Source organism: Mirounga angustirostris, unplaced genomic scaffold (genome assembly GCF_029215605.1).
Source record: "Mirounga angustirostris isolate CCGP_5_RB_7025 unplaced genomic scaffold, mMirAng1.0.hap1 SCAF_10, whole genome shotgun sequence".
NCBI lineage: Eukaryota > Metazoa > Chordata > Mammalia > Carnivora > Phocidae > Mirounga > Mirounga angustirostris.
In genome coordinates this window covers 26,770,663-26,790,443 of record NW_026991718.1, presented here as the reverse complement: position 1 = coordinate 26,790,443, position 19,781 = coordinate 26,770,663, and the positions used below count along the sequence as shown (strand labels likewise).

The 19,781-nt window shown below is 38.9% G+C and overlaps 1 protein-coding gene across 6 annotated transcripts in view; it reads right to left on the bottom strand.

Annotated features, from left to right (window-relative positions):
- RASGRP3 (RAS guanyl releasing protein 3) overlaps positions 1 to 19,781 on the bottom strand; it is a 104,875-nt gene that overhangs the window by 30,974 nt on the left and 54,120 nt on the right. For all 6 annotated transcript variants that reach the window (XM_064572102.1, XM_064572101.1, XM_064572099.1 and 3 more), the window contains 8 exons: positions 10,119 to 10,251; positions 6,736 to 6,929; positions 5,606 to 5,708; positions 4,339 to 4,401; positions 3,633 to 3,764; positions 2,711 to 2,858; positions 1,070 to 1,243; positions 349 to 465 (listed from right to left, as the gene is read on the bottom strand). In XM_064572102.1, coding sequence (XP_064428172.1) covers positions 349 to 465; positions 1,070 to 1,243; positions 2,711 to 2,858; positions 3,633 to 3,764; positions 4,339 to 4,401; positions 5,606 to 5,708; positions 6,736 to 6,805 — 807 coding nt within the window. In that variant the 5' untranslated portion in view covers positions 6,806 to 6,929; positions 10,119 to 10,251. The remainder of the gene's footprint in view (positions 1 to 348; positions 466 to 1,069; positions 1,244 to 2,710; positions 2,859 to 3,632; positions 3,765 to 4,338; positions 4,402 to 5,605; positions 5,709 to 6,735; positions 6,930 to 10,118; positions 10,252 to 19,781) is intronic.

The window sequence follows — 19,781 nt, the reverse complement described above, 5'->3', positions numbered from 1 at the left end:
CCTTTGAGGAGGGCAGGGTAGGAATGATTTGTCTTATTTGTCTTGCACCCCCCGTGTGTGTCACAGAGCATATCACATAGCAAGGACCAAATGCAGACTTGTAGAGTACTCACACCTGCAATACGTTAATTGTATTCAAGTCCTTCCTATTGGGACACTTGCCACCACTTCTAGTCTGGTTTTCCAGGCAGTGTGCCTACTCCCTTCCTACTGAATTCTCCATGTGTAACCAATAATTGCCTAAGAAGAACACTGTCCCCCTGTGAGTGACATTTGTTAGAAGCATCCTATCCCTAAACAATTTCCAGATGACTTTTTCACTTGGGACTAGGATCTAATCCACTGTACCTTTGTAACTTCTGAAGAAAGATGAGAATGGGTCTCCTTGAGGCGTGAAATGGAGCTATGACTAAGGCCTCCCACCACTGCCATTAGAGTGTTAAAATTTTTGAGCTGGAGGAGCTTCTGCAATACAAAAATGTTAACATCAATACTTCGCAACAATTTTTCAATTATTCTGGTCTTTCTGGATTACAGGTGAATGCATGCACAATTTCAATAACAAGGATCTAAGAAAAACATCAATTTAAAATGAAGCACAAATGCAATCCACCAGAAAAACATACTAATCATTTTACAAAAAAAAGTTATCATAAATGCTTCTAAGTATTGCCGATTAAAAGCAATCTTCTTGCATGATAGCAGTATGAGTTGTTCACTAGATATTATGAATACTTTAATTGTCCTTTATATTGTGAACCCCAAATTTCTTCAACAACTTTTCCCTAGAGTGAAGGACCATCTAGATTCCTTTAAGAACCCTGTCTAGGGGACGCCTTGGTGGCTCAGTCGGTTAAGCATCTGCCTTCGCCTCAGGTCATGATCCTGCGGTCCTGGGATCAAGTTCTGAATTGGGCTCCTTGCTCAGCGGGGAGCCTGCTTCTCCCTCTTTCTGCAGCTGCCCCCTACTTGTGTTTCCCTCCTACCTCTCTCTGACAAATAAATAAATAAAATCCTAAAAAAAAAAAAAAAAAAAAAGAACCCCCATCTAACTCCCAGACATACATACCTTGGCAACATTGATAAACTTTGTAATGACTTCTGCCCTTTGCTGGGGGGTTGGTTTGCTAAGAACCATCAACTGGACCCACTTAGAGATTCCATTAAATAAAGCAATAGATCTCTCCAAGGTTGGGTTATTCTCCAGGCAGCCATGGATGACATAGCTTTGGTAATCAGTGAACTAGTAAAGGAAGATTCAGAGACTCTGAATTAAAATGGAGTCTTTGCAAAATCAGAAATTAGAATGTTGCATGGAAGATGTGAAATACTGTTTCATAACAACATAATGATTTCTTTCATTTCACATTTATAATGGCATCTTACACATTTGAATATACAGGTACCCTTAATATATTGTTTTGCTGTGTTTCACTCCCCCATACACAGACACACACTTACACATCACAGTGTCAGGGGTGGGGTGGGGAGGGACAAGATTCGAAGTCACATTCCAGTGAGTCCCAAATTTGCTGGACCGTAAGATCCACCTGGGGCATTTGTGTTTCAACCTATTGGTTTCTGGGAACACTTGAGACCTAATGGGATCAATCTCTCCAGAGGAAGAATCTAAGAATCTCCATTTTTCAGTCACTACTGGTGATTCCAGTGGTCAGGCAAGTTTGAGATACAATGGCATACATTAAAGAAAAGGAAATGAATATGAATATAATGATTTCAAGTCAGAATAATTTTGTAAAGTTTTTTCAAGAAAAAAAAAAGAAACAGTAGTTGAAGTAAGGTAGCTCCTTAGCAAAACAGACACCTTCTCAGGAAGTCAGCATGGATTTCATCAAATACATATGAGCTTTCCATCATATAAACAGTGCAGGGGGTTCCTTTTCATGGACTGCTGGTGGAGAACCATGAAGGCCCTCTCCAATAGGATTATTTATTGAAAAGAATCTGTCTTTCAGAAATCCATACTTCTAACTTCATGTTCTGCTTTGCAAGTAATAATATATTTAATTCCCTGGCATCTTGGAAAAGAAGGAGGAAGAATGACTGCCCCAGAGCTTGGTAAGACAAAGGCTGATTATGAGCCATTGCAGAAATATTATCCTAACAAGTGGATAGTGAGTAGGTGGCTAGGAAGAGACATGAGACCATAGTCAGGAGCAAGAGAAAGGGGGTGGAGAAGAAACGCTATCACGACAGAGTAGGAAAGAAAAGTTTAATTCAGGATCTCCGTTCCTGGGAAAGAAACAACCTAATATGAGATTCTCATCAAAGCCTACAATTCTTATTTTCAACCTACACCCATAATTAAGCATTTATACAAATCCCAACCTAAATAAAGATTTTGTTCCTCAAATGAAGGGCCTAGCAAAACATGGTCACTTGGGAGAAGTCAGTGGAGCTCCATAAACCTTGAATGGTTAAATCTCCACTGAGTATTTAGAAAATCATGCTTTAATCCTATGAAAGGAGACATTGAAAATAGCGACAGATATATAGCTCCTAAGCCATAAAATAAAGACAGGATAATATTTATCTTTGGTTAAAAGGGATTGTTCCTGTGAGTTCAGGGCACTTTTCCAATAGAGCACAATGACAAAGGCTGCCAACACTTCAGGGTATGAAAACGTAGCTCTTGGGAAAGTTGGCATGGTGGTTGTTATCCTTGGAAGAATATACGTCAGTTTCTTACTGAGATCCTTCTAAAAGATTTATGCTCCAGAAAAGTGAGGTGCTCAGCCAATTCAATGGGCTCCAGATGGTCAAACAGCAGACAGGCTTTTCCCTTCTTGGATACTTTTTTCCTCTGTGTGACTCTTCTCATCCAGTCATAGGAAGGACTATAAAAGAAACAGTGAGTCTGGTCAATGTGCTGAAAGGCCATTTCATTCAATGGAAGTTATTAACCTACTGACTCTGTAACTCTTGGCCTGCTTCCAGAAGCTTGTGCAAAATACACGCCCTGTCCTTCATATCTGAAGAGAAAACCACTGACCCACTGCCAATAGAACAGAAATTGTGAGTTGTTTTTCCAGACAGGGTGCGTTTGCACTGATCCATCAAGAATCTCTTACTTGCTCTTTCTTATGACCGGTAAGGTTGGGATCATAGGGGAGAGATCAGGGTTAGGTCTATAAATTTGGCAGATTATCAATATATAGGATGGTGATTTAAGGCACATGAAAGCCACCCGAAGTTGGTTCTCACACCACAGCAACATACGGATTATCTGAAAAGCTCGTGATATAGAGATATCTGACCTCACTGCCAGAGATTCTAATTTACCAGGAATGAACCTGAATAATCTCTATTTTTAACAACATCCCTGGTGATTCCTGGATCATGCACTGTTGATCAAGATTCTTGAAGAAGTATCCTAGGAAAAAGGACTAGAGTATGAATGCCCAGGACACAAGAGCTTATCTTTGCAAGATGGTATAACCATTCTTAGGGTCATTAAATAGTTTTCTCTGTGCAAAGTTACCTAGTAGATATAAAACGCTAGTCTCATTAGCACTGAGTTCCTAGTAACTGAGTTCACCAACAGGGCCACCACTACTCTCTCCCCCAAACAGTGGGCTCATCATGTGGAAAGAAACGTGTGCCACTCTTACATGCTGGATATGTCGATGAGGCTGATGTGCTTTTCATACCCTAGTTGACTAGCTACTTCCCGGAACTCTTCAGTCATACGGATCAAACCAAGGTCCAAATTAAACTCTGCAGGAAACTTGAGAATCCAGTACCTGAAAGGCATCGAGTATTTTTGATGAAGAGAAGATTTCAAGCTAGACCTTTATGGAAACTATTGTATCATTTTACAGATTACGTTTAACAATGAACCCAGGACCATACCCCAAATTAGCAATCTCCTATTCCCCACCGATGACGTGGGGTCTCACTCTTCCCTCCTTCAATCAAGGACCCAAGTCTACCACTCCCACTCTGAGCCTCTCTTTCTGACCCTAAGTCCTGAGCATCTGGGCTCGCATCTAAGTGCTGAACCACAGCTGAAATCAAACCCTTCCCCCAACTTATGGCAACTAGATGGGAAAGCTTATGGTGGGGAAATAGAAAGATAAAATGAATTTACTCTTTCCAAGAGCTAGTTTCATTCCCTAATCACATTTGCTACTGCTTGGTCTCTAAAAGAAAGATAAATTCTACTCCCAGGAACAGAGGAAGGCCAATTTAAATAAAATCAATAAAGGGGGGAATCTGAGTCAATTCTATTGCCAGACTAGGTCTACTGTCTGGGCAGAAAGAAATTGTCAACAATTCCAGAACCATACCCTACAAGACAATTACATGTATATTTACCTCATGAAGTAGCAGATCTTTAACCGAAATTCATCACAGCTTTCTCCACTGGCATCTCGATACGTACACTAGTTAAAGAAAAAATCCCTGCACCTTGTTTCCTTTGCCCACACCTGCAGCTGTTTGACCAATTTAGATGAATTCCTAATAAGAAGGCCATCCTGGGGACATTTGGGTTATGTGGACGTTCAAATGGGAAGACAATGGGCTCTGACGATGTCAGCACTGAATAATTGTCATCTACACCCTACCCCTCAATATTGAGATCTGGGGACTAGGATCTTGCTCACTTTCAGGGACCTCTGTTCAGGGTTAATGTCCCCTTACCCTTTCTGCATCCCCTTCTGCCCTGAGGTTGTAGGGAGGATGGAGGGAAGAAGTAGGAAGTGGAGGAAGCTTGCAATGAGCAGATGGACGCCCACGTGACCCTCAGAATCATTTGACAGACCCTCTGCCTTTCAGGCTCCTCCTACCCTGTAAGTCTTCCCAGTCATCTGCAAGGTCCCCTGGGCTTGAAATAGGCCGAGACTGTAGGAACCAATATTAGTGATTACATAATAAACGTTAGATCTCTGGGGAAAAAAAACATCCTTATAAATCTGAGACTGTTTTTTCATTTTGGACCATTCGGCTTTCAACCACCTTTCAGGACTGCTGTGTGTTCAAAGTGATAGACTGCTAAAAGCCCTTATTATAAAATTGGAGTTTCTACTATTTTTTTTTTTTGCTTTTATATCAGAAGGAAATCTGAAATTAAGATCAACCAACAAATCGCAATAAACTTGCTAGAATGTTCTTTGTGTCTTGTAAGCAAGGAAAGATGTGAAAACTCAGGTGGTGTCTGTGCCTGAGCCAGATCCTATTATTTTGGCTGGCATTTCTATGTGTCTAAACTGTATCCTCTACGTCCATCATTTTGCTATCCTAAAAGGAATAAATTAGGTCTGGAATCAGTGTTGACTATTCTTTCATTGTACTAACAGCAGAAATGTTTAAGTCAAGTTAGAAACATTCAGCCTATAGCTTCTGTTTCATTTTATATCTAGTGATTATTTTTAAGTAGAGCCAAAACATCCAGATGGATAGTCAACTGTTTGGTCCATCATCCAGATGTCTTGTCTAGACATCTATATATATCCACAAAACAGCTGGATAACTGACTAAAGACTATTTATTCATCTTAATTTACTGGCTTTTGTTAGACACTCTATCTAAATACAGAACTTGATTTATGATCGTAGAAGTTACACGGTAGTTGAAAAGATATATGCAGAGAAGTTTTTCTGCCAATTCAGTGGAAGATAAATACCATCGGTGCATCAGTAGAACTATTCTTGGCAAATAACTATTATTCAGCTCTCCATTGTCATCTGTTAAAAAATAAAATAAAATGAGGGGTGAGGAGACAACAGTACTACTCTTCTCTTTTTCTAATAACAGTAGAGAAACATTAGTGTCAAAAATTTCTTGTAGACCCAATTATTGTTTTCCTCCTCTTTCCATTGGTACTTTCTTACAAGTTAAGTGGATGTGGGGTTTCACCCACCCTCTGGTGGACTACCAGATTTAGCAAACAGAAATACAGGACACTTAGTTAATCTGAATTAAGGTAAACCACAAATAATTTTTTAGTATAAGTAGGACCCATGCATTATTTAGGACATGCTTACACTAAAAATAAACTTTATCTGAAATTCAAATTTAACTGATCATCCTGTATTTTATCTGGCCACCCTACTCTGGTCTAACTCCTCCTGTAATGATCAATTTAAAAAACAATTAAAAAAACAACTCCATTTGTTTTGTACAAATGTGACTCCATTGGTTTTGTACAAATGTGACTCCATTTGTACAAAGAATAATCTGAAATGCTGAGGTGGATATGTAAACAACATGAAAAAGCACATAGCTGTAAAGTCTGTAACCTAGTAGGGGATACAAGACATATATGCAAATTAGAATGCAGCAGACTGTGCTATCCACACTTCTGTGATCCAAAAGACCGAGAAATGATCATAGCACCATGGGAAAGTCACAAAGGGCTGTGGGAGGAAGCAATCAGCATTCCTGACAGCAGAGATTAGGAATGGTATGATGAACATCTGAAACAGCATCTGAGCTGAGCCCTGAAGCAGAATTTCAGTGAAGGCACAGAGGTAGAAAGATGCAGGGGATGTTCCAGAAGCATTAAGTGGACAGTATGGCTGGCATATTAGCTGTGGGCATTAAAGGGAAGGAAATGCACAGGGCAGTGTTACTAGGGAGAGAGACTGGGGTCAATCACAAAGGACTTAAATGCCAAAGATGGAGACTGAATTCTGTTCCACAGCAACACTCACATCTGAATAGGGAGAGGTGGGAGTATCAAGCTATATCAAAGGGAGAAAAGGCTCATACCAAACATCTCAATGCAAGTGCTCAACAGTTCATCTAATGTTGCTGCTTTTCCAAGCCCACTTGACCCCATGGTTAGTCAGCCGCTGTCAAAAAACTAGATACGTTTTCAGCATCGGGTAGACCATCTCCATAATCACACGACTTGGTGAGGTCTGTGCTGCTGCTGGTTTCTGCCTTAGTCGTACTTCAAGACTCTAAGGAAACAAGAAATGAAAGTTATCAGATGAGAGTTCAGACCTCATTAAGGCATTCCTTTTCCACCTACAAAGATAAGGACTTCCATTGACTGTAACTTTCCCCAAGAAAAGCCTCAGAGTGACAGAGATTATGTCAACCACCATGATGGTAATTTGCCTGCTAAAGTGCTCCTTGGCATATAGGGCACTCCAGAACCACAGAAATGTTCTGTGAGATACCGTTCCATTTTGCAGCTGACATTTTTTTAATATAATATCTTACGTTTTCTTCATATTCTTAAGTGATAGGAGAGACATTCAAGAATATTATAAATGTTACTTGGTTTAATATTATTACAAGTATATAGAAGGAGGTAAATTTTGAAGTGCAAATATATTGATGAGCATCATCCTCAATGATCATATAAACATTCAACAACTGATTTAAAAAATCTTACTTGCCTGATTTCTCTAATAGTAACATTAATAGTAGTAGTGAAAGTATTAACAAAAACCTACTGAACACTCACATTACGTACCAGGCACTCTACCAAATGCTTTATATATTATCCAACTTAACCTTCATAATAATGCTGCTATGATCAACACAATGATACTTCATAACAGTGTTTCCAAACGATAGTAATTATTACTCCCAGTTTACAGATGAGGTCATGGATTTGCAGAGATGCAGCAACTAGTCTAAAACCACACAATTAGTAAGGTCTAGAATCAGGACTCCACTGTAAAATAAAGCTTTTAGTTTCCTTTGCCCCCTTTCATTGCTCTCTCAAGTATGGATATCATAAACTGTCATAATTTTGTCCCCTAATCTAGTCAGAAAGAGAACCTAGCCAAATGATCTGTCACCTAGGTAGAAGAAATATGTGGGTATGACAGAGGTCCCATGTTACAGCACTGTCATGGGAAAAATGGGGATTAGAAACCTCTTAGAGTTCCTCATACTGGACGTACTGCTGTTGGAAACACCATCACTTTGTTTTACAGAGTCCTCGTGGCAGCTCCATATAGGGCCTAAAGAAGGTCAGAGGTCATCATGATGTAAGACAGTTATCTACTTTGGGCAGTTTAATAGGTAAATGTGGCCACTGGGCATGAATCTCTTAAGCTGTTTGAAATCAATGTCTATTTTACTTTCAAAATGTGATTATTCAGCTGGTAAGCATTGAGGACCCGACAAATGCCAGGCACCAGGCTAAGCACTGAGGCTGCTAAGATGAACAAATCATTGTCCCACCCCTGCCTTCAGTAGGCTCAAAGTCAACTTCAGAAAGCAAACACATGAATGAATAGGGGAAAAAAGCTAATGTTCCTGTGTATGGTTGTGTTAGTGCAATCAGACCCCAAAGAGTGACAGTTGAGTGGGTCTGTGCAATAGGCATATAACTTTAAGGAAAATTTTTTACCATGTATTATTTCTGTGTAAAAACCATATTCTTGTGCTGAAGGTGCCATGCTCAAGGCATAAAAAGTTGGATTATTTCCCATGTGTGGTAAAAAATAACAGAAACACTGGATCAGGGCTCTCCCACTTCTGCTACTCAAATGATTTGTGAAAGGGAAATATTAAAGATGTCTGGAACCAACTCTTTTTACATCTCTTCACCAAGTTACCTAATCGGTGAGGCTTTTCCTGACCACCCTATTTAAAACAATAAGACGGGGGCCCCTGGGCGGCTCAGTCGTTAAGCATCTGCCTTCGGCTCAGGTCATGATCCCAGGGTCCTGGGATCAAGCCCCGCATCGGGCTCCCTGCTCAGCGGGAAGCCTGCTTCTCCCTCTCCCTCTCCCCCTGCCTTGTGTTCCCTCTCTCTGTGTGTCAATTAAATAAATAAATAAAATCTTTAAAAAAAAAATTTAAAAATTAAAAAAAATAAAACAACAAGACCTCTCTCCCCATACTCACCTCCTACTTGGCATGCCCTACCTCACCTCCTGGATTTATTTTTCTTCATAACAGTTTTCCCCATATGACATACTATATATTTTACTTGTTTATTTGTTTTGAAATCTCTCTAGCACTATAAACATAAGCTCTATGAATGCAGGGATTTTTGTGTTTTCTTCTCTGGTGTACTTCCCAGCTCCAAAGATTTTGTCCCTCACAGAGAAGATACTAAGAAAAGCATTTGATGAATTAGTGAATTGATGAAGAAATGAATAAAATATAAAACTGTAAAAAGTTTGCCTTTGAGTAACTATATATTTGTATGCACGTGTACTATAAATTTTTTAGTTTGTTTTAGCAATTTAAATCAGCGTTTAGTAAACATCCTGGGACAGAAGTTCCTGCCAGCTTTCTAGACTTGATAGGATCTTTCTGCATTCATAATAAGAACTTGGTATCTCTTCCAGGACATACACTTGGTATCTCTGTCAATCCCATTAAAAGTCAAGATTGGACAATTGACAAGTCTGATTCCCCTTCACGTCTATACAGACTTTTTATCTTGTTAACACTTGTTACTGAAGAGTAAATATATTACTTAGAACCAAACAGCCTAGATTAACTAGAGTCTCAAGTCAAAACCAAAATTATTCAGCTGTTCTACTTGAGGAAGGTATTACCCTTCCATAAGGGGTTGGAAATAACCTGGTACCAAAGACCTGTCACCATGTTTGGAGTTATATTTGTGATCCGCAGTGAAGCCAGCACGTGAAAGCCAGGGGGGCCAGACTATCCAGTTACAATCTGTTTCTGCAATCAGGAGATGGGTCTGTGCCCCTGCTTAGCGTTCTGTCACCTGCACATGTACCTGAGGTCTCATTTTATATGTATGGCTATTATTGTGTCTAGAACTGCTTTTTCAACAGTAAAGCTTCTTTATTATAAAAGCAATATAGGGTGATGGGTATTAAGGAGGGCACGTGCTATAATGAGCACTGGGTGTTATAAGTAACTAATGAATCACTGAACACTACATCAAAAACTAATGATGTACTATAAAGTGGCTAACTGAACATAATAATAAAAAAATAAACATAAAAATAAATTTAAAAAACAATATATATTCTCCATTTAAAATAAGACAGTAAGGAAAAAGGAAGGGAAAAAAAGTTACCCATCATCTCATCATCCAAAGACAACTCTTATTAATATCATAGCATGTTTCTTTTAGTTTTCTTAGGCATATTTATCTTGTCAAGCTTTTCACATAATCTACAATAGTTTAAAGAAATACTTACCCACTGGTTTCACCCTGAAAGATCTCCAGGTCTGAAAGAATTTTAAAGGCAGTTATCATCATTGGAAAAGGCGCTGGGGATGCAGTCTGCAGAACTGGTTTCTCCAATTTGAATAATAAGTACTTTGGAGAACCTGATAAAAGAACGTAAAGAAATCCCCAGAGTTAAAATAATAGAAACCCAAAAGAATGCTCATGGTGCTAAAGCATTTCCAAAACCCTTGAGTGATTTTTGTCTAAATTTCATCTACGAAGTCAATTAAAAAAAGAAAAATATTCAAAATAGTTATTTGGTAACATGATATTTTTCAAATCAAGTAGTTTTTTTTTAAATTCAGCCTATTAAAATCCTGCAAATGTGGCAAAATCAAAATTTATACACATAGTGTAAAATACTATTTTGGTCCAAATATACTTCTATTATTGGAGTACTCATTAAGAATTTCCAAACACTGACCTTGGAGTGTTAGTAAATCTCTAGAAGAGTTTGTTGTGGTGATCATCAAACTCTGACTCTAAATCACTCCTGACTGTCTCAACATGAATGTCAATGTTATTTTAGTCCAGGTTGTTCAGTCTCCCAGTGATTTGGGACTTGCTTTAGTGTTGATAGGTACTCTCTGGCTGCAATGAAGAATTATTGCTCCCCAGCATACACATTTTCTCACAAGTTTGAAAAGGACACAATAAGCCAAAATTTCCCCAGGGCTTGAACTACTTCTAAGAGAGAAGTTCTCACTTCAAAAGGGCAATAGAGTTCTACTGGGTGTGATTTCCAAAGGCTATGATGTATTCAGGCAGCAAAAAGGCTTTCATGTTAATGAAAGCCTCTATCTTCAAAAAATCCTCCTGAGGTTGCCTAGGACAATAAGGACTATACTCCCAGTTTTAGAAATAGTAAAAAGGAGCCAACTCCATGCAGCTGTCCATTAAGAGACATAAATTAGCACCCCAGTCTCTTGACTCAGAATCTTGGATTGGATTTCCATATTAGATAAGCAAATGGGGAAAGTTTTAGTTACCTCTGAGTAAAATGCCATTGATGCTCTTTACTTTACTAGATTGTTGAAGGAGTTTCAGAGGTAACGTAAAATCTACCCACTGTATGTCCTTTAAAACACTAGGTGTTCAGGGACGCCTGGGTGGCTCAGTCGGTTAAGCGTCTGCCTTCAGCTCAGGTCATGATCCCAGGGTCCTGGGATCAAGTCCCGCATCGGGCTCCCTGCTCAGCAGGGAGCCTGCTTCTCCCTCTCCCTCTGCCTGCAGCTCCCCCTGCTTGTGCTCTGGCTCTCTCATCTCTCTCTCTGACAAATAAATAAAGTCTTAAAAAAAAATTAAAAACAAAAACAAAAACACTAGGTGTTCAGGAAAGGTATCTCCCTTTGCCCACACTATCTCTTCCCTTCCAGTATTTAAGGGTTTCTAAGTTGAGGACTTAGGTGAAGTAGAGGACATATGATTGAAGTGACAGGAAAGAGATGTTAAGTTAGAGAAGGAAGAGGAAACAGGAGAAAAAATATTGTGACATTAGAGCTTCTAGGAGTAGGGCAGGTGGCCTCATCAGCAATGCAATCTCATTCGCGAAAGTTCTCAAGCCAAAGTAAAGTAATGACTGTCAGAGATGTTGTAGGCTTAATTCCCAGATGGTGTCTAGGAAGCATGCCAGAATGACAGCAAAGGTTGCTCCTGGCTCCAGGACTGCACAATTTATAAGGTGAAATATTGTATCTAGTAAGTATTCAATAAATAGTTTTGAAATGATATTGGCCATATTAGAACTTCCAAAGGTAGTCTTGTCTATAGCATTCTCTCTACTGCAAAAAAAACTAACAAAAACCCTTAAAGACTCTTCCCTCCTAATGGCCGATACTGTCTTTATGTATAAATGACCACAAATAGGTCTTTGCTTTTATATGACCTTCATACGGAGATAAGGGGGTGTCTCTAAATGCCTAAATCCTTAGTGAAAATGAGTGCTAATGATCACAAACCTTTAAGCCTTAAGGATTAACATAGCATTTGTTGTTCTGGCCACCTTCAAGCTTAATCTCCCTTTCTCACCACAGACATGAGATTTGAAAGGTGCTGTGATTATATTCTCTGAGACTCCATTGGAGAATCAAGACTATTAAGTTCAGTAAGAGAAATGAATCAAAACCCTGAAAAACAATGAAGTTATTTGACAAATACTGAGGATCTATTAGATACCAGATACTAAGCAAGATACTAGAGTAGGCTGGTAGAAGAGATTAGGAGCAAACAGAGAGGATAAATTGGTGAGCAAGAAAGATATAATTCTTATACTCTAGCAAAGAATTAAACAAGTAATTACAGGGCGCCTGGGTGGCTTAGTTGGTTGAGTGACTGCCTTCGGCTCAGGTCATGATCCTGGAGTCCCGGGATCGAGTCCCGCATCGGGCTCCCTGCTCGGCAGGGAGTCTGCTTCTCCCTCTGACCCTCCCCCCTCTCATGTGCTCTCTCTCTCCTCTCATCCTCTCTCTCAAATAAATAAATAAAATCTTTAAAAAAAAATAAAATAAACAAGTAATTACAATAAAGTATCCCAGGAAGGGGAGGAGCACTACGTTAATTCGGAGCCAAAGGAGTTTTAGCGAGGCAAAGAGTGAATGAGAAAACGGCAATTATGAAAAGCTGAAAGACATTTAGAATGATTGAAGTATTGACAAGTGGCAAGACATGAGACTAAGAAGTCTGTATGAGTAGCTCATGAACAGTATTATAAGCTATATGAAGGAGTATGGGCTTTATCTGAAAGGCAATGGGAAACCATGATTTCAAAAATGAATAAGAGGGTGACATGATCCTATCTAGATTTTTTAAAGATCCCTCCAGCTGCAGTACGGAAAAGAGATTAGTAGAGACATATACAGATGATGCTGAAACCAGTTAGTAGTCAATTATGACCATCTAGGCAAGAGATGATTGTTATCTAAACCAGTGTGTGGCAATAGAGATGAAGAGGACTGGTTGGTTACAGAATATAATTTGAAGATAGATCCAACAAGATTTGCTGATCAAATGGTTTTGGGAATTGAGCAGAAAGGAGGACTCAGGGATAATTTCCACGTTTCTAGCTAGATATTTGGTTGGGTTATGAAGCCACTCCCCTGAGATTGAGAAATTGAGGGGAAGAGGAAGGAAGTTCATGTTGGACAAATGATGAGTTCATTTTTAGATGTGTTGAGTTAGAGATGTCTGAGACATCCAAAGGGAAATGTTGACTTAGTTTCTGGATACCTATTACAGTCTTCTGAACTGACACCTGACCATATTTAAGCTCTAAGAATCAGTGGAAAGGAAAATTTAAGGAACAGGAGAAAAAGAATTTAATATATATAACAAGGTCCCTGAGAGGACAGAAGTCATGGATCCATGCATAGCTGGAGGGATTTACCTTGCATAAGGTAGCAGGCCACCTTTTTCAATTTAACAGCAGGAAAGAGGGGGGAAATGGGTAGAGGTATAGATAGATTTGTCCTTTTGATAGCGGAGAGTCAAGGAAGTTTCTGTCTAATGACTCATTTACTCTAAAAAGAAGGAGACAAGGTCATCTGCTGGAAGATCTGAGGTTTATCAAGAGAAAAAAAATAAACAAGAGATGTTATAAAGCACAGAAGAAAGAAACCAGAATTACTGGGCTATTTCCCATTATTTCCATTGAAAAGGCTGATGTTTTTCTTCTGGAGTTTGTTTTGAGAGAAATTAATTTCATGTTCCCTGTTCCCTGGGTGACATCATTCACTTGTGCCATGTTTCTGAAATTATTTAACTTTTCTGGAACAACTTATACAGCAAGTTCCTTCTTTATGGAGCAGGCGATTCTGAGTTAATGCCGTTATGGTCCAGTCACATGTGGTTTCCATAACTCAGAGCTAAAGCATGGTTGGCATTTGCTAGGTAGTTTCCTCACAAGGGCATGCGTTCCTCCCATTTCACCTAGCTTTGCTTCAAATAATGAAGAAGACAGACACTATTGGAGAAATCATTTGTCTCCCACCCTTTGTCTTGACCCAGGATACTGCATTTGGGCATCTACAGCCTCAGCCACCATCCCCATATCCTGCACTTTCCTTGCCAGGATTTCTGTATCTCTGCCCCACCCCCCACGCACACTCACCAATGCCCTCATTATCCATTACCTCTAAAAAAGGTCATAAATCACAAGATACATTACTGTTTCTTCTCAGTTCACTCTTCGTATCTGGAATTCTTTGCTGATTTCTGTATTGATCTTGTTTTAATTTTAATTTTCCTTCTCACTTCTTCCCACATCGCCTCTCAGTTATTTGAATTTCTCTTTCTACCTTATTTCCTCCAATCAGTTACTCTTCTTATCGTACTCTCACAGCCTCATGGTTGTCACTGTCAAAGCTGATTCTATCACAAACCAACTGGGACAGTACATACTGAGGAAATGAGCCCAATGCTTACAGCAAAGTTACAACATTTTAAGTGGGCCATCATGATGACCCAGAGAATCAAGTATCCCACATTTATAGAGAGTGGAGAAATATTCCCAAAGGTTATATAACAATGACATACGGAGTCACCGTGGAAAATATTTTCTCAACTCTAGAGTAATTTTTTTCATTCTTGCCTTGGATGGATTTATTCAATGTGATAATGAGGTTTTCCTGGGTTTTAAAATTTTGTTGTTGTTTGTTTTTCTCCTGCATAGAGCTTTTCCTAAATCAATAGGGCATTAATAAACAATACTGTTACGGATTTTAGAAAACAAAGTAATAATATCTTCTTCAAATACTACTTGTTGGTGGCATGTAATGTGATACACATAATGTTGGGAAAATTACCTTATTATGTTTAAATCTTATAACACCCCGAAAGCGAAATATTATTCTCCCCATTTCATAGATGAGGAAATTAAGGCCTACGGAGGTTAAGTTACTTGTCCTATCATGTTACTAGTTTAGTGGCAAAGCCAGTTCTGACTATGAAAATTTATATTTTTTCTACTACCCACACAAATCTTAGCTGTTGTTAAGGCTTGCCTATTAGATAAATTTCTGGGCATTGTCTAGAACAAATGTGTACTATGTCCTCTGCTTAGCTTCTAAGCATTCTATCACTGGCTCCATTGTCTGAAGATGAATAACCATTATTATTAGAGCAAGCTTGGCATTTTAGGGACTCACTGGTACCAAATACTGAACGGAAGTCAATAACCAGCTCAGAGCTCATTCCACAAGGCCCCCTTGTAGTTTGGGCTAACGATTAAGTAACAAGGTTAAGATGCATTGTATTTATTTTTTCTTGGTTACTGATATATACTATTGGCAACGAAACGAACATATTTACAGCTATCTGACATGAGTTGAATGAGAAATGAGAATATTGAAGAAGCTCTAGTAATAAATATGAAATTCCAAAGTCCAACTGAGGAGGTATTTTCCTAGCATTTGGTGAAGCTAAACACGGAAGAGAACCGATATATACACATATTAGACATTTGCAATCAGATGGTTTCCAGATGGACACATTCAACTCCATGGAAATGTTATGACCTACTATGGCAACTCTAGTGTTTAAATGGTAAATGATATCCCAAAATAAGATTCAGAACTAGAAAATATTTAGCTTAGAAGTTAAAATTTTAAGCCTTGGGAAAACAGTTTTTGTGAAGACCAGTGTTTTCTTCAGCATTATATTCATAGGAATCTTGTCTGTGGCACTAATGCTTGGGAAGGACCTGGTTCCAAATCCCTTGAAAAGAAGTCACGTCCCCTTGTTCATTTACGCCAAAGTGAGCTTGATGATGATGATGATGAGTGGAGGAGAAGAAGGAAGAGGTCATCGTTTTGAATGCTGTCTGAGCCATCACGGTGCTGAGTGCTTTATCCATTGAACTCTGGGAGGCCAGTATACTCCCCAGAAATCTAGCAACAAATAAAACACAGCTAAAGCTTGTTACTTAATTGTTACCAAAAAAATGCAAGGAAGCCACATGGGATGAGCTCTGAGCTGGTTATTCACTTCTGTTCCGTACTTGGTACCAGCACTAACGTGGTCATGCCTACATGTGCCCACCAGGAGCAAGAAGACATTTTCAGTAACTGGCATGAGTAAATAACTCTTAGGGATCCACCCACTGAGGCCAGAGGACAATCTCATGGGTTAGAATCTACACAAAGGAGGCTCTAAGAGAATGAAGATACTATACAGAAAGCCTCTAAGAAACAAAAGAATTGAACAGAAGGCACAGCCTGCAGTATAATCTCTCTCTAACCTACCATCCTTCTGTGCTGGGGGTGGAAGCTGCTATCTTTGAGAACACTAGGAAAGCATTTTAAATTCTGAGTTCTAAGTTGTTTCATAGGAATGCAGCAAGAAGCACTAACATAATGAAGAACTGACTTCAAAAGTATCTCCATGCTCACAGAAAGGCATTTGTTTGGTTGAGAAAAAAAAAGAAAGGCCAATGATTATTAAATATCTACTAAATATTAAGTGCTATGATATGGGCTGGAGATGTAAAGAGCTCATTTAAGGAACCTACATCCCATTTCAGTTTACAGATTATAAACCTATTATTATAAAACAACAAGCCCATTAAGTCCAGTCCCAGAGAAACATGCCCTGGGTGTTATGGGAGCACAAAAGTGGGATAAAATTTAACCGAAGAGAGCTGGGAAGGCTTCCTGAAAAGGAGACATCTGAGAATATTAAGTTTTATGGGTCACAAAACTAGAACAGAAAATACCAGCTAAATTCAGTGGTGTCGGACAGCAAAGCAACCAGAAATATCTGAGCTTGATTCTAGAATTGGGCAAGAGATTGATATCATCAAACTGTTATCAAGAAACTTACCCCCACAGGAAAAAAGAACACATATAAGACAATACTTAGAACAAGAACAGTAAAATGATTGGGATGCACTGAGTTCTGAACTGTCATTGGATTTTTTAAAAAGTGTAAGTAAATGGATACATTATGAAAAGCATGGAGACGGTACAACGCTGCTTTATTAGTATTAATGTTATTATCCAATTTTACTATTGACAGTGATAAGATTTATTTTTTAGATTTTATTTTTTAATTTAAATTCAATTAACATATAGTGTATTATTAGTTTCAGAGGTAGAGTTCAGTGATTCATCAGTCTCATATACTACCCAGTGTCACTACATCACATACCCTCCCCAATGTCCATCACCCAGTTACCCCCTTCCTTCACCCCCATCCCCTCCAGCAATCCTCAGTTTGTTTCCTCTGATTAAGAGTCTCTCATGGTTTTCTCCCTCTCTGATTTCATCTTGTTTTATTTTTCCCTCCCTTCCCCTATGATCCCGTTTTGTTTCTTAAATTCCACGTATCAGTAAGATCATATGATAATTGTCTTTCTCTGACTGACTTATTTCGCTTAACATAATATCCTTTAGTTTCATCCATGTCATTGCAAATGGCAAGATTTCATTTTTTGATGGCTGAGCAATATTCCATTGTATACATATATACACCATATCTTCTTTATCCTTTCATCTGTTGATGGACATCTGGGCTCTTTCCATGGTTGGGCTATTGTGGACATTGCAGCTATAAACATTGGGGTGCAGGTGCCCCTTCAGATCATTACATTTGTATCTTTGGGGTAAATACCCGCTAGTGCAATTGCTGGGTCTTAGGATAGCTCTATTTTCAACTTTTTGAGGAACCTCCGTACTGTTTTCCAGAGTGGCTGCACCAGCTTGCATTCCCACCAACAGTGTAGGAGGGTTCCCCTGTCTCTGCATCCTCACCAATACCTGTCGTGTTCCTGACTTGCTAATTTTAGCCATTCTGACTGGTGTGAGGTAGTATCTCACTGTGGTTTTGATTTGGATTTCCCTGATGCTGAGTGATGTGGCACATTTTTTCATGTGTCTGTTGGCCATTCAGATGTCTTCTTTGTAGAAATGTCTGTTCACGTCTTCTGCCCATTTCTTGATTCGATTATTTGTTCTTTGGGTGTTGAGTTTGATAAGTTCTTTATAGATTTTGCATACTAGCCTTTTATCCAATTATCTTCTCCCATTCTGTTGGATGCATTTTGTTTTGTTGAGACAGTGATAAGCTTTAAAAGTTAAATTTCTTACACTATTCTAATGCTAACTTTTGTATACATAAATAGACCCACTTGGGAATGTAATATTCATTTCTCCTTTTTAAGTGAAACTGTGTGTGTTATCATCTAAATGAAAACTTTTGCTCCTATTTAGAAACCAGTATGTTCGTGGTACTCTTTTGTGGGATGGTAAAGTCTCAGTTTTAAAACACGTCTCTATCAAGGATTTGGGGCTAGACCTTTTATTGAAAACAATTAAAAGTAAAGCATAGGGACCAAAAAAATGTTTTTGAAATTATGTCCGTACTGTCAATTAAATGTATATAGCCTGAAGGCTATAATTAGAAGACTCCACTTAATGACTTTGTCATTCTCTGATTTCACGTGTTTTTCCTACAGCAAATGTTTCTTCCTTTCTCTAAAAGGAAAACAAATCTCAAGAGGTGGTGATATCTCTCTTCTTATTTAAGGCATTAACTAAATTCACCTTACTGCTGAAAAGAAATCCCTGTATATACCAACGAAAGAGAAAATATTAGTGACTAATAAATGTCAGTAGTGGCTTAGGTCCCTATTTAACTTCTCTAAGGCTTGCTTTCATCATCCCTAACACAAGAGAAACAATATTACTCTGTCTTCCTCATCAGAACAAAAAAAGCTCTCTTAAAGTTTTAAGAGCACAAAACCCAATGAAAAAAAAAAGGAAGTCCTAAAATTACAAAATGTTTCCAACTATATTTGTAAAGTGGTTATTTGGAATTTAGAGTATATTTCCCCACTAGAACAACATTATACATGGATTAATAGCATATTACATACAGAGGATAAGGAGGTTGGTGGGCATCTGTCAAAATGCTGAAAAGAACTTTTGGAATTCTCATGGAGTTTAGAGGTTGATGGTACTAATTTTTAATATGCCGAGTTACCCTTCGGAAATTGTGTAACTGCTAGAAACATGAATCAGATGGGTTTATTAGAGGATCTAGAGAGACACAGGAAGAGGAAAAAAAAGGGAGAGGATGGTTCCTTTTCACAAAGTAACTATTAAAGAGTTGGAGGAGGCAAAGGATTGGAAATAAGGGTTTTGTTGATACAGCTATAAAAAAGGGAGAATTAATGAATTAGAGCTAAACTGTTAGCAGTTTAAGTAAACAGGAGGTATCCTTCCTGGCCAAAACCAGAAACAAACAAAAAACACCAGCTCCCCATTGGCCAACTCTCTTATCTCTCCCATCCTTGACGGCCAAGTAGAATTTGCTGGATTGGTTCCATCCCCTCTTCAGACCGCCCAAATCAAGCTCTGTCCAGTTCTCCCCTCACTCCCCACTCCCACACTTCACTAAAACTACTCTGACGGAGTCACCACGTTTATGCTAAGGCTCAGCAGCCTTGTGTTCCCTCTTAGCCACACTCCCCCTGAAATTCTTCCCTTGGATGGTTTTCCTGGCAACTTCTCTTCCCTGGTTCTCCTCCTGTGCCTCTGGTCACACCTTCTCAGTCACATACAGACTCCTCTCCTGCTGCTGGAGGTCCACAGGTATCTGTGCCTGGACTTTTCTTCTCACCTCAGATTCTCCATGAATT